The sequence below is a fragment of the Pomacea canaliculata genome, linkage group LG5, assembly GCF_003073045.1.
Source record: "Pomacea canaliculata isolate SZHN2017 linkage group LG5, ASM307304v1, whole genome shotgun sequence".
NCBI classification, from domain to species: domain Eukaryota; kingdom Metazoa; phylum Mollusca; class Gastropoda; order Architaenioglossa; family Ampullariidae; genus Pomacea; species Pomacea canaliculata.
In genome coordinates this window covers 8,258,955-8,272,156 of record NC_037594.1, presented here as the reverse complement: position 1 = coordinate 8,272,156, position 13,202 = coordinate 8,258,955, and the positions used below count along the sequence as shown (strand labels likewise).

Here is a 13,202-nt window from a genome sequence, read left to right as displayed (position 1 = left end):
AACATTCTCTACCTCACCCTTTGCAATATTCCCGTCGTCTAGCTAATACTCATCATTGAAGCCACACGCCCCTTATTACTGTTGCACTGCTCCCCCAGTCAGTACATCTGCCTCCACCATCAGGCTGCTGTCGTGGACGGGGTCGATATCGCCCATGGGAGACGGTATCTTTCGATGTTCCTCTGCGGTCGTCGATCAGTCAGCATTGGGCAGCTAAGATGGCACGAAGCTGCGCTGGCGCAGCCTTTGACGACAATTATTTTTAGAGCTTCGTGCTCTTTCCTGATCTGCAATCGCACAATTCAACCACTGCAGCCGATTAGTCCCCTGAATAGGGTCCGCCTTTATGAACAAAGTATCTAAAGCTGAGGCGGTTGTGTGTGTTTCAACAAGTGGGAAGTTCGAAGGTAGGAAAAGTCGTTGTACCTGAGCTTTTGAATTTAAACTTACTCACCTGTTTGCGTATACATGATTACACTCTACTAGTTCCCTAGCGTCCTATTGCCCCTTTCTCCCTGATACCCTCTTCGTCCTTAACTGAGGCAGCATGGCATCGAGACGAGGCCTTGCGATAGCATCGATGGTTGTTAGACACTTTTGTTTCTCCGTCCACAGTGGCTGTGCGATGGCAAACCCGCGGTCCGACCTTTGTGCATCCAAGAAGAAGGCCGTCTTTGAATGATAGAACGTCCCTGGTGTTTTACCTTTGGAAAGTTTCTTATGTTCTGGCCGTTGGCGACCTGCCCGGTGAACTTTGGTGGCGGTAGAATGATCGGTGTGCTGAAAGCAGGCTGGTTTAGGTCGGCGACTCTTCTTGGATATCCACGGTTTCCTGGTTACGGATTTTAGCCTGTCCTCCAGGGTGGGCGAGCTCCTGCTTTGCCGCTTCCTGCGCAGTTGGCATTTGGCACCACGGCTTCTACCCCTTCCGCTTAAGTGTTCTACTTCTCCTCGTGAATGGACTTAAGGGTCGTAAATTGTGTCAATGATGCTTCTCTCATCCAGGCGAGTTCAGTCCCATAGTGAATGGCACCAACGTGGCTTGGAGCACAGGGACTTTCACCCGCACGGGTATAACATGCGAGACTGCGTCGTTGTGATCTCTTGCTGCAGTCTCTCGTCATATCTGAGTTAAAAGGATCAGAGGTAGGGTTCGACTTGGGGATGTCCTCTGTGCTTTTTCGGACTCTCCAAGAAGGCAAGGGCGCGTTAGATGCCTTGGGTAGAGTTTGAGAGCAGCTCTTTCTACGACTATTTACATTTTTATGAAGCTTTCTTTCCTTTCACTGGCGCATTCTGCAAAAGTAGATTTTCTTCGTAGTTTTCTATGAGATTAATCTGTATTTTACTAACACCTAGCCTACCGTCTCATCAGACAGCAAAGGAAGAAAGAGTGTAAAGGTTACCACGCGAAATCAGCTAATACTAAAATTACTGTGCGTCTGCAACAAATATGTATTGCGCAGAGAGTCAGCCCATTATCGTCAACAGTGATATTGATGATCACTGATGACAACGGACGAGACAGAATGGCTGTAGATGGGTTGTGAGTCACTAAGTCCAGGGAAGTATGTTTTTCAAGACAGCAGGTCGTGCATTGAAAAGTAGGCTGTAAAACCTGCATTCCTTCATGCTCCATAGACTTATTCAGACCAGCTTTAGAGACCTACAACCGCCTGGTTGGTCCGCACAAACAGCTGCAGTCTGCCCACGGGCCGTTCACGTGCAAACGTGATCACCTGTGCACCTTTAGCTCTTGCAATAACCCAAGTCGACGATATGGCAGCCCAAAGGTCGTCTACTCTTCCGGTATCTACGAAGTGAACGTTAGGACATCATATACTACATCGCCAGAAACCCACTTTGCCGCGGATCCCGTTCCCAGCCACTACTGGTGAGCGTCTTGACATTCCGCTGCTGCTCACCAGAAACGTAAATGAATAGCTCTCCCTGGCATTTTCCACATAACGTTCTTAACCGGACCGGTGGCCGGCGTTTGTTTGTTAGTTGGCGGGACCATTCGGGATCGTGAAAGAGGATACAAGCAGTGAGGGCAGGGTTGGTTAGAAAGCTCTAAATCGCTCCGACCTGGTGCAGAGCATCGCGGAAAGTTTAGCTTGGTAAGTAAGTTTTCAAGAACGAGCTGAGACGAGAATAAAGCGGCGAATTTGTCACAACTACAGTGAGCGGCTCAGGGTTTCAGATCTCGTCTCGGGACACTCTCTGTATGTGACACCTGTCCGCAAGGCTGGGTATCGGGGGGTTTTCTCTGAGTACTGGTTTTCCATCCCCCTTCCTCTCCAGCATAGTGCCAATTGCCGTTGGTGGAAGCACTAATAAACCAACCAAGAGACAGAGTAGAACAGACGTCCGGGGATAAGAGAATTCGAAAGAGACAGCCCTGAATTTTAACGCCTCTGTACGAAAAGAACTTACTAACTTCTACTCTAATCCAATCCACTCCATATCTGATCAGTTTTATGCTGACGACACAACTGTATACCAGCCGTTCTCCCTCTGACACACACACCTGCTATCCTCAGAGAATCAAAGATTGTATTTCTTGCTGAAATTAAACAATGGATGAGTTAAAACTAAATGAAAAACAACAGAAGCTTTTTATTTTTCAGAGAGCCGGAGTTTATCCTTCACTTACCTGTTCTTTGTGCGGGTAAGGCGATGCTGACCTTTCCATTTTTGCTTCGACACGTGGACTTAGGTTACATTAATGTCTGCTGACATGTCTTTGATGACAAGTTTCTCACAAAACGTTTGTGCAGCTCAAGTAGGAGAAACAGCCTACTGTTAAAATAGAGGGTGGGAAGCAATTGTCATACTGTGTTCAGTTGCCAGTCACTGCTGTGAGTGAACAGACGACACAGCGCATGGAGACAATAGAAAATCCTTGACCCTGACAGACCGATCTCTAGCACGAAGTCACCGAGGTTCTACGCTAAACTGAAAGGTGGTAAAGCAGCAGGACTGGATGAAGTGCTGGCCGAATAACTAAAATATGCTTGGGGCTGTATGTAGTTCCTTTCTTGACCGAGTATTTTTAACAAACATGTTGACCAGCAATACTTTCCGGTCACTCAGCAATCGTCCCTATCACACAACAAGAAGACATCAGCATCACCGACCAAGTACTGACAGTGTCGTTACTCAGTGTCATAAGTAAGCCTTTCACCTCCATACTCATAAGAGACTGAGTGGGGAAGAAATTATGCGAAGAGCAGGCTGGCTTCAGACCAAGTTACTGACAATAGATCACGTGTAACTGTAGTATCAATCATCCAAAGGTGTTAATGGAAGAGAACTATACGTGATAACTCGTTTTAAAGAGCGTTTTGAAAAAACATTTACGTGTTGTAATCTTAAGAATATAGGTTTTGTTTTCTGAAGTAAAACCAAATCAAGATTGTAACTGTATGGGGCAGAGATTCACAAATCGGAAATAGGTCAAAAGTTAGAAATTAAGAAACAAATATTTACACAATATATACAAAGATAAAGTACGAAACAAACATATATTTTATTAGACTACACATTAGAATTTAAATATACTTACTGGGGTTTTTGTCTCATTTTCTGTGTTTGAGTACAAATGCCATGTCGAACTGAGTACCGGCAACGAACATCAACATTGGCGCTAGGTCGACCAAAACTTCGCCTACTTTCAAGCATAACAAAATACTTGATTGGTTGACTTTTTTCAAGCTGTTAGAGGGAAGTAATCCACAGGGGAACAATTCCTAAAGTTTTCAGTGTTTCCTCCTTTATGTATTCATTTATTTACAGTTACAAGTTTAGAATCTACTGTGGTTACAGCGGTGCATCCACCACGGATGGATGAAAGGCGTACTGAAAAAGGCCGCTGTCCTCAGCGGGCTAATGATACGCAGTAATTGGATTGCTCTCTCTCTTCAAGACAAGTTTAAAATACAGTGGAACCTCGGTTAGCGAACGCCTCGGATAGCGAATTTTTCGGTTAACGAACAAAAATTTCGCTAAAAATTTGTCTCGGATAGCGAACAAAATTTCGGATAACGAACAAAAATTTCGTTAAAAATTTGTCTCCGATAGCGAACAAAATTTTGGATAACGACAGCCACGTGAACCACACGTGACCGACCAGCGTGTCATCATTCGCGCTCGAGACAGTTACGATCAGTCGTTCCTTACCTGTGCGCATCCTTCTATTTAGTGATGTGTTGTGCTTTATTTAATAAGATAATCCTCAATCATGGCTCCAAAAAAAGATTAAGAGCAATTAATAGTAGTGAGGTAATGACAAGGACACGGCCAACAATTGAATTGAAAAAGGAAATGATTTCAAAGTATGAAGGTGGCATGCGTCTGTCGGATGTGTGATATCGTATTACCGAAGAGTTTTACAAAAAAAAAGGCAGAAGAAGCAGACACTGGACAAGTTTTTTTCTTCAACCTCAAAGCTACAGAAAAGGGAAGTCACCCCCGATTTTATAATGTCACGTGCTCATGGAGAGGGGATTCAAAGCAGTAATTCCACCCCTTCTTCCCCACACCTGTTTTCCAACCACGCCGTCAAAACGGCAAGTTTTTCTGTTTAAATGCTTTCGTTAATGTTTTTATGTTTATTTAACTGCATTTATATTACATTATAACTGTTCTCATTAAACAAATACCTATATATATATATACAGCCTGTACTTTCAAATAGCGAGTCAACAGGGGCTGGGAACCAATTAAATCTATTTCCTTTATTTCTTATGGAAAAAATTGTTTCGGATAACGAACATTTCGGTTAACGAACAGCTTTCCAGAACGGATTAAGTTCGTTAACCGAGGTTCCACTGTACAGGTAGTCCTCGACTTACGACGGGGATCCGTTCTTAACGCGGCGTCGTAAACCGAATTTCGACGTAAGTCGGATCATACGCTCATACAGTACTGTACCATAATAACAGTACAGTACTGCAAACACTTAACCTACCCAAACACCTATCCTAGCACAGTACCCTACATAATTATCAATACACATAAGTACAGTAAAATATTGTGCAATACAGTACGTTTAATAGATTGCCTTATGATATCCACTTTCCCCTCCATGGTGATGTACTTCCTTTTCTTCGAAGCACTGCATTCAGATGAGTCTACCTTTCGTTTGGGAGCCATAATGAAGGGTGTTTTTGCGTGCAGGAGACTCGTTTTCTTCGTGTAACCGGGTACAGTGTACAGTACAGTACTGAACTGTACGATTTCCGCCGCACTTGGAATGAGGCGCACGTACAGTTCGACTTACGACGCTAAACCTCGTAAGTCGGAATGAGCTTTGCATAAAGCGTCGTAACCACGAAACGACGTAACTCGAGACCGTCGTAACCCGAGGACTACCTGTACTCCGATAGTGTTCTGTAGAACAGCATTCGTTAGAAATCAGCAGCCCGTAACATTCTAACACAGGGACAAAGATAACAAATAACACGGCTGACATTTCTGATGGAGTCGTTAGAGAGCACCGGAGGCGGCTGCCTTCAAAGGAAAGGCTACTAGTAAAGTTTTATTGTGAGCTAATTCAAACAGCTTCACTTAACACAACAAATTTGGTAAGTGAACGCCATTATGTACTCAATTCATGTCCATTCCATTATTGCAAGGTTTTTTTTACCCCGCCTGCCACCAGGCAGACCGGTCCATAAACAGAAGACTTTGCCCACCCCAACTACTCGGCTATCCGCTCTCCCCTCTCTCCTGTTGTGTGTCTATATTATGGCGCGTGCCCTGGATGCCATTTGAAGAAGGCGGCGCGACTGGCAGCTTCTACAATATTTATCTGTGTGCATTTCTGTGGTGTATGAGTCTCATTTTGTTCTGGCTATTGTTATTTTATGTGTTAATGATTGTTGCTAGTTTTATATTCTGTCCACCTCTGACTGAGCGGTTGAATGTGAATCAGCCAGAAGGCCATGTGACAGGCCTGACCAGGGAAGAGGCTTGTTTAACGCCACACAGTCAGTTCAGCAACAAACTTGTATTACTGGACTGCTGGCAGACGATTTTTTTCCAGTTAACTCCAAAAACGAGGCATTAGGCTATAAAGCTTCCGGTTTAGTCACATTCTTTGTTTAGGCTCGCCGAGACTAAGAGCGGAAAACTTCGCAAGAGGCTAAGCGTTGGTCTTGGCAGACAGACATCAATCCACCAATACACGTCCATGATTTAGCTACAAGTCCGGTATGCCACTACTATCTCTCTAATTCTTTCTCTTTGTTTCTCTTATGTCGCTCGCTCTATTATTTTAGGGTGTCAGGTCACTAGACAGAAGCAGTGACAGAAAGATCTTTTCGTATGACATGTCTAAATCTTAACTTAGGTTACCCATTCAAAACAATATCTGTAACAGTAGTAACCGTAGGAGCAAGCGCATCGAACGTTTGTTGCAGTTTTATTTCATCACCGTCCAAACAGTTCTCCCCGTCGGACATTAACAATCTTTAAATGTCGCTGGGTGGAAGGACAGGAAAAAGTGTAAACGTTTATAAATGTAGCTGTGTGGGCATCTGTGCGTATATGTCAGTCCACGCATACCCTCAGTTTGTTAGGGTGTTTGTTTTGGGAGGGGGATGGCAAGAGTTGGTTTGTTTATTTGTTGTTGTTTTTTTGGGGGACTTTACTTTCGTATTTAGGATGTTTCAATCTCTTTATCTCCCTTCTCTCTTTCTCATCCATCTTTCCTGTTCTTTATCTTAAACCGATCTCTATTCTTTACTGTTAGCGAAGTTCCTATCAGGTCCGACGTTAGTCTATTGCGACTTCACATCAACTTCTGATAGTCAACGGTTCAAAGCATTCCAGCGTAGACAAAACTAACGCACGTCACAGCTCTGGCCTGGGCTTGAGCGGGTTCAGCTGTGGCTGATCACACGTCATCAGGGGCAGCAGGTCTAGCAGAAGGCGCTCAACACGCTCGTATACCAGCTCGTACAGCACTTTCCGGTACATCTCGTGCGAGCCGGTGACCACGCTCTTTGTCCGCTCGATTTCGCGAGTGCTGGTCATAAGAGTAATGTCGTCAGTCTCGTCACTTATGGACTTCCTGTTTTGGTCCTCGCTGATCAATGATGATATGGGCTCAGACGTCCACGTGAAATGCTTGGCCCTAACGGTCGACACTGTTTGCGGGGTCGACATAGGTGGATGACGCGTTTCTTCTTTCTGATTTGGCCCGTACAGTTTCTCCCCTTTGCTGGTGGGATGACCTGCCGTCACTATCTTGAAGCCTCTGCCGCTTTCCGGACGCAGATTGAGACGCATGTCGTGCCGCAGCCGCTGCGCGATGCCAGCCACGTCGTCTGCAGCCTGGCACAGCGCAGTCCGGCAAACGATGTGCTTGAAATTATGCACATTCGGTTGATCTCGATGAAAGCTCATGTCACTCACCGCCTCGTTCAACTCCATAAGCATTCTGCCCTTTTCTTCCATCCTTTCGTCAAGACCCGCTATCATTTTGTGAAGGCCCTTGACGGTGATGGTTCTTCGCTCCAATGGGTCTTGGTCGGCAGGATTTCCCTCTAGCAGCTCGTCTACCTCGGTCTTTCTCGATCCGTTGATTTTCCTCGACGGCATTTGAACATCGATCACATCATTCTTGAGTTCACCTTTCTTTGACAGCTTGAGTCTTCTGGCATCTGTTTCTTCTATGTGGCAGCTTACATTGACCGCGTCTGCAGATATACTCGTCGCGTTTGAAAAAGGGGATCCCTGCATTTTTTCTCTCTCGTTGGATTCTTCTGTTTTATGAGGACTTGTTGGCTGCGTCTTTAGTAAAAATTGTTTTAAGTCGTCCACCAGGTCGATCGCAATCGTGGGGCGCCTTAACTCCCGTACCTTCCTGAAGACTTTCACAATGGTGAACATTGCGTGGCCATGGTAGGAGAGGCTGGGGTTGGCCTTTTCGAACAGCTCCACGTCGTCCACCACGAACATGTCCTCGGTCACAGGGAAGCGCTCACAGAGGATGGCTTTGTAATCACGATATGGCAGGTTCCTCAGTAGCTGATCATTGATGTTGGCGGCGATTCGATTGGCGACAAGAACGTCCAGCTGTTCTTCCAGCTCCCTGCATCGACGGTCGTTATCGTCAGAGACCAGGGCTCTTGCCCACATACTGATGGGGATATTACTGCTTCCGTCAGGCCCCAACGCTGGCTTCGTCTTCAGGTGCCAGACTTCCCGCCAGAAACCGGGGTAGTTAGCGTGGAACTGCACCTTCAATGTCACCTGCAAGAAGACAGTTTACACATTGTACTTTACTGAGCTGTTTAGATGCCACCAGGATCCTTTTGAGAGCAACATTCCGTGTGCCATTTGTTTTTAATTACATGACTTTTCAGTGATAAGGAAATCGTTATGCTCGACTTTTTCACGATAGCCTAAGTTCAGTTAAATGATGATCTTATTGAAGTCATGGTGATGATTAGTAGTAGTTGCATTGTCTTGTGAGTCTTCTATTTAAACCACATATATTGTTTTCCCTCATTAAACCTTGTCAGTCCTTTTTATGGCATAATAAAAGAAATCTGATTATTTCAACAACTTTTCTATCACATGACTACACTATGTAAGTATGCTCTGACGTATTTGGTAATATCCGATCTAAAAAAGCAAAAAATAAATAAAATATGGCTTTAAACGACAGCAATTTGGTTGTTAAAAATTCGATCTTCTTTGAAATATTAAATGTGTTCAGTTTAGTGGAGGAGCATAGGGCTGCAACAACACCTTGCCAGCGGACCCGGTTTTTGGGCAGCCACCCTCAGTTGTACCCATGTGGTTCCGACGTCGTTTGTCTCGCTCTCTATTGTTCTTTTCCAAGTCTGCTTTGGTCTCCCAACTCTCCTCTTCCCCTGAGGATTCCAGTCAAGTGCCTGCCTGGCAATGGTGTCAGCTGGTTTGCGCAAAGCGTGTCCTATCCAGCCACGTTGGCGCTTTTTGATGTCTTGGCTAGTGGCATTCTGGTTGGTTATTTTCCACAAGTTGCTGCTGCTGCTGCTGCTGCTGCTTTTGGAGATAAAGTTCTTCAACCTCGCGGTGATTTCGCACTTTGGGGGATCTTTGGAAGGGGGCGTGGCAGTATGGGGGATGTGGGAGCAGTGAGGAAGTCGCTGTCTTGTGACGCCGCAGTTGTTGTCTGTTTTGTTTGTGCTCTTTTTTTCTGTTTGTGATTAGGTTTGCCGAGTCTGTTTTGGCACTGAGCTAGTGCCCTCTTTTTTGCTGCTGGCACTTGCTAACTGTGCCTAGGAGGTCTGTGTGGTCCGCAGTGGTGGTGTATGGTTTTAATTTTTACGCTTTTGTCTTGATTTTAGACGGTTTGGTTTGGTGTACATAAATATTATTTTTGTTGATGTTATCATCCTTTGTCCATCTTATACCAGTCTAGAGTTTGGGTGACTTGTCGCTACTGATGCTACTAATGAAAGTGTATTGTGCCATAGTTCTTTTTGAGCGTTGAGGCAGCTGTTGAGGTTTAGCGCCAGTATATATATATGCCTAGGAATTGTTTTAGTTCTTCCGTTTTCTAGTGTGTTTTCATCACACTCCAGCAGCACGTGTGGTGCTTAGTATATCGTCACATGCGCATGAAGGGTAGTCTTTGTATCTTGTTACATATTCATTAAGCTTCATTCTAGCTATTTTGGTTTGTTCAGACCATTCTGAACTTCAGAGTGTGACTAGGCTGGTCTTTTATTAGTTTCCTAGTACCCTTATCTTTCTTTTTATATTTCTTTTGCCACCTTATTTTTATTGCTGGTTTTATGGCCATCCTCCTCTCTGCTGGTGAAATAGATATGTTTAGAGGGGTGACCTTAGGGTTTGATTTTTTGCTTTGATGCAATTTAGTTAGTTTATCAGCTTCTTCATTTCTTTTATTCCTATACGAGATGGAATCCAAATAAACTTAATATCTCCATTCTCCTGGTTAATCTTCTTTATGATAGACAGTATCTCATCTACTATGTCTATTCTGTTTGACGATTTGTTTTTAGCGCCTGGAGTGCAGATAGTGAGTCAGATATTAGAAGGCATTGTCGCTGCATGGTGCCTTTCATTTGAAGGTGAAGTGCCTGAAGTATGGCACTTAGTTCAGCTGTGAATAGTGAAAGATGATTTGGGAATCTGCTGAAAATGATAATGTCGTCAGGACAAGTGTTAAAGGTGGCTCTTACCTGGTCCAGCGGCAAGAGAATACGGTCCGAGGAATCGAAAATGAAGTGCTTGTTAAAGTAGTGCCCCTTGTTGAAGTGGTTCGAGTGAACATCTTTGCACCAGACACACCGGATGACGGTGCTGCCCATGTTGGCCAGCCGGATTTCGTTGTCCGCCCGCTCTCCCGTCCGGCAAACAAAGCCAACCTCCACGAGGTCCTAGAGCAGCATGCACACAGTGAATGTGAATGACCACAGACTCTCTCTCTCTCTGTTTCTGCGGTTTGTTTGTTTGTTTGTTTGTTTGTTTGTTTGTTTGTTTGTTTGTTTGTTTTGTTTGTTTGTTGTGTGAGAGAGAAAGAGTAAGAGACAGAAAAGAAGAGATATTACAGAGACCGGTATTCTAGATTTTTCACATAACCTAACCCAATTACACAGCTCTAGCTTCAGCATTTTATGGTCTATCTGTTGTTTATTGATTACTTTCAATAGTTTTTATTATAATCTATTGACTAGTCCGATTGCTCGTCCTTCTCTGCCGATTTATGCTACTCTCCATCCTTACTGGTTGCTCCTTTATTCCTCTTTGCGTCTTCTAGGTTTGTCTCCGTGGATTTTCTTCTTCCGTCTTTCGTATGTTGTCCATAATATCTCCTTGTCATAAGCGCTAAAAGATATGCTTTTTCGTGAACGTGATCATGCGCTATATAATCAATTATTACTACAATTATCAACGATTATTACTACTACTATTACTAGTGACAAAAACAGTATTCAAAACACCTACGATCGCATGTTTAAACAACAGTTTTAAGGGGTTTTTTTGGTTTAGTTTTTCCTCACGCCATCTTCCGAAAGACTGTCACTAAAATATTCTCTGTACTGCTTTTTTGCTACTTACAGACTTAATGCGGAAAAGAGTAACCTTCTACTCACAAAGATAGATAACAGACATGATCCCCTATCCTCACCCTGTTCAGTTCCCTGTCGTCTGGCTAATACATCATCATTAAGCCACAAGCTCCCTTTCTACAAGTTACCACACACCGTACCTGTGGGCACGGCTCACCCCAGTAGTACATCTTGCCCGCCACCATCAAACAGGCTTTGCTGTGGACGGGGTCTGATGGCACCCTATGGAGAAAAGTTAACCTTCTCAAGAACTTTCTTTTGCCGTAGTCGTCGTGAGGTGAAAGAACGACTGACGATGGCCAGTGAAGCTGCACTGCTGCACCTTTGACGGCAATTTTCTCGAGATGCTCTCGGACTCTTTCCTGATCCTGCAGCGCAAGATGCAACACTGCAGCTGATTAGTCTGATGGGTGCTGTCTTTATGAAAACAGGTATCTAGAGCTATGCGTGTGTGTGTGTTTGTGAAAATTCTCAAACATTACTTTTAGGACGTTGAAGCTCGGAGGATACGGGCGTTGGGGTAATGGATGTACCTGAACTTGTGATTGTACTTGTGTGTGTGTGCGCGAGAGGCGGAGGGGTGAATGTCAAAGAGAGGAGATGCGCACAAATAGTAGAACAGGATGTCGATAGAATAAATACGTGATCATATTTGTAACAGTTGTGGATAGGATAGATATGGAATAGCGACAATAGCAATAGGGACTTGAATAGACATGAATAGAGGGGTGCAAACAATTGTTTCCAAAGGCTAGGTTAAGTTCGGTACAAGAAATTGTTTTCCCACCCACTCCCATGCACACACAGTATCTGTGTAAAACGTGACGCTATAATTTTTATCTCGTTGGGGGTACCTGTAGGCGTTTATTTCAAGAGCGGAAGACAGATATTCACTCAGATTTTGGAAAATAGTTTCATTTAGTATTTACCCGGTTGTTACAGAACAAGACCTTCAACCGGGCGCTGACAAGGCAGGCGTGCACGTTCTCAGAAGAACACTCGTCACTCGTATCATAAATTCCTGTTAGCCTGAAATCCTAAGTTGGTATTGGACACCTATAATACCATTAACAACAGTAATTCACTAGGACTGTTTCGCGGTCACCAGCGACCTCTACGTAGTCCCGCGTCCTTATTTGCCCCCTTTTCTCACCTGATACCTCCTCTCGTTCCTTAAGCTGGTGGGCAGCATGTCATCGAGATGCGGCCGTGCGATAGTCAACGGCGGCTTGTAGAACTTTCTTTCCGTCCACGTGGGAGTTGAGTCGATGGCAAACTCGGCGGACCCGACCCTACGTGGCATCCAGAAGAAGGCGTCTGAATGATAGAACCTCTCCTGGTGTTTGAGCTTGGGAAAGTCATGTTCTGGTCCGTGCGACATGCCCCGATGGTTTTCTGTTGGCGGTAGATGCAGCGGTATGCTCAGCAGCAGCTTGCCTGCAGGTCGGCCAATCTCCTTGGATATCCAGGCCGTTTTCCTGGCTGATGATTCCAAGCTATTCTCCCAGGCTTGGAGGGCGTGCTCCTGCTTTGACAATTGCCTGCGAAGTGTGGCATTTTGACACCAAGGCTGTTGCACCTTGAGTGTCTCCACTTTGCCTCTCGTGAATCGACTGAAGGGTTTGTAGAGTTCCAATGGCTGCTTCTTCTCATCCACGGGGAGTTGCAGCCCCAAGGTGAACGGTTTGGGCACCTCTACCGGTGGCTGGTAAGCTAAGTGATGTTTGACCAGCACGGATACGACTGGGTCCCAGACGTGCAGCGTTGGGATCTTCCTGATGGCCAGCGCCTCGTCATATCTGAGGTCTTTAAAAAGATCAGGTGGAGGCTCGACAGGGATGACCTCCGTGCCATCTTCGGTCTGTTCCGATGGTTTGGGCGATTTTTCTTTCAGCAACTTGGCGTCTGCGACAACTTCATGACTCCTTTGTAAGGTGGTCTCCTTCTTTATTTCCTTCTGCAAAAACGTGCTCTTCTTCGCCAGAGTTGAGAGTCTGTTTCTACAGATGTACTTCTGTATTTTTCTTACAGCTCAGTAAACGGTCGTCGTGCAGACAGGCCAAGCACCAAAGAGTGTAAAGGTTACCCTCCTCACAATGACGT

General features: G+C 44.9%; 1 protein-coding gene across 1 annotated transcript; it reads right to left on the bottom strand.

Moving 5' to 3' along the window:
• Positions 1-6,662: 6,662 nt before the first annotated feature.
• Positions 6,663-13,198, bottom strand: LOC112564257. The gene is made up of 4 exons (XM_025238950.1): positions 12,253-13,198; positions 11,240-11,467; positions 10,209-10,406; positions 6,663-8,262 (listed from the first exon to the last, which is right to left on the bottom strand). The coding sequence occupies exons 1-4, from the start codon at positions 12,478-12,480 to the stop codon at positions 6,859-6,861; spliced, it is 2,058 nt and encodes a 685-aa protein (XP_025094735.1). The 5' UTR covers positions 12,481-13,198; the 3' UTR covers positions 6,663-6,858.
• Positions 13,199-13,202: the final 4 nt, after the last annotated feature.

Excerpts from the sequence above, each read along its gene's own strand:
- LOC112564257 (XM_025238950.1), bottom strand. The coding sequence starts at position 12,480 with ATGTCGCACGGACCAGAACATGACTTTCCCAAGCTCAAACACCAGGAG. Across the intron at positions 10,407-11,239 it reads GGGGTGAGCCGTGCCCACAG|GACCTCGTGGAGGTTGGCTT; the intron begins GTACGGTGTGTG and ends ATGCTGCTCTAG. Across the intron at positions 8,263-10,208 it reads TTCTCTTGCCGCTGGACCAG|GTGACATTGAAGGTGCAGTT; the intron begins GTAAGAGCCACC and ends GTCTTCTTGCAG.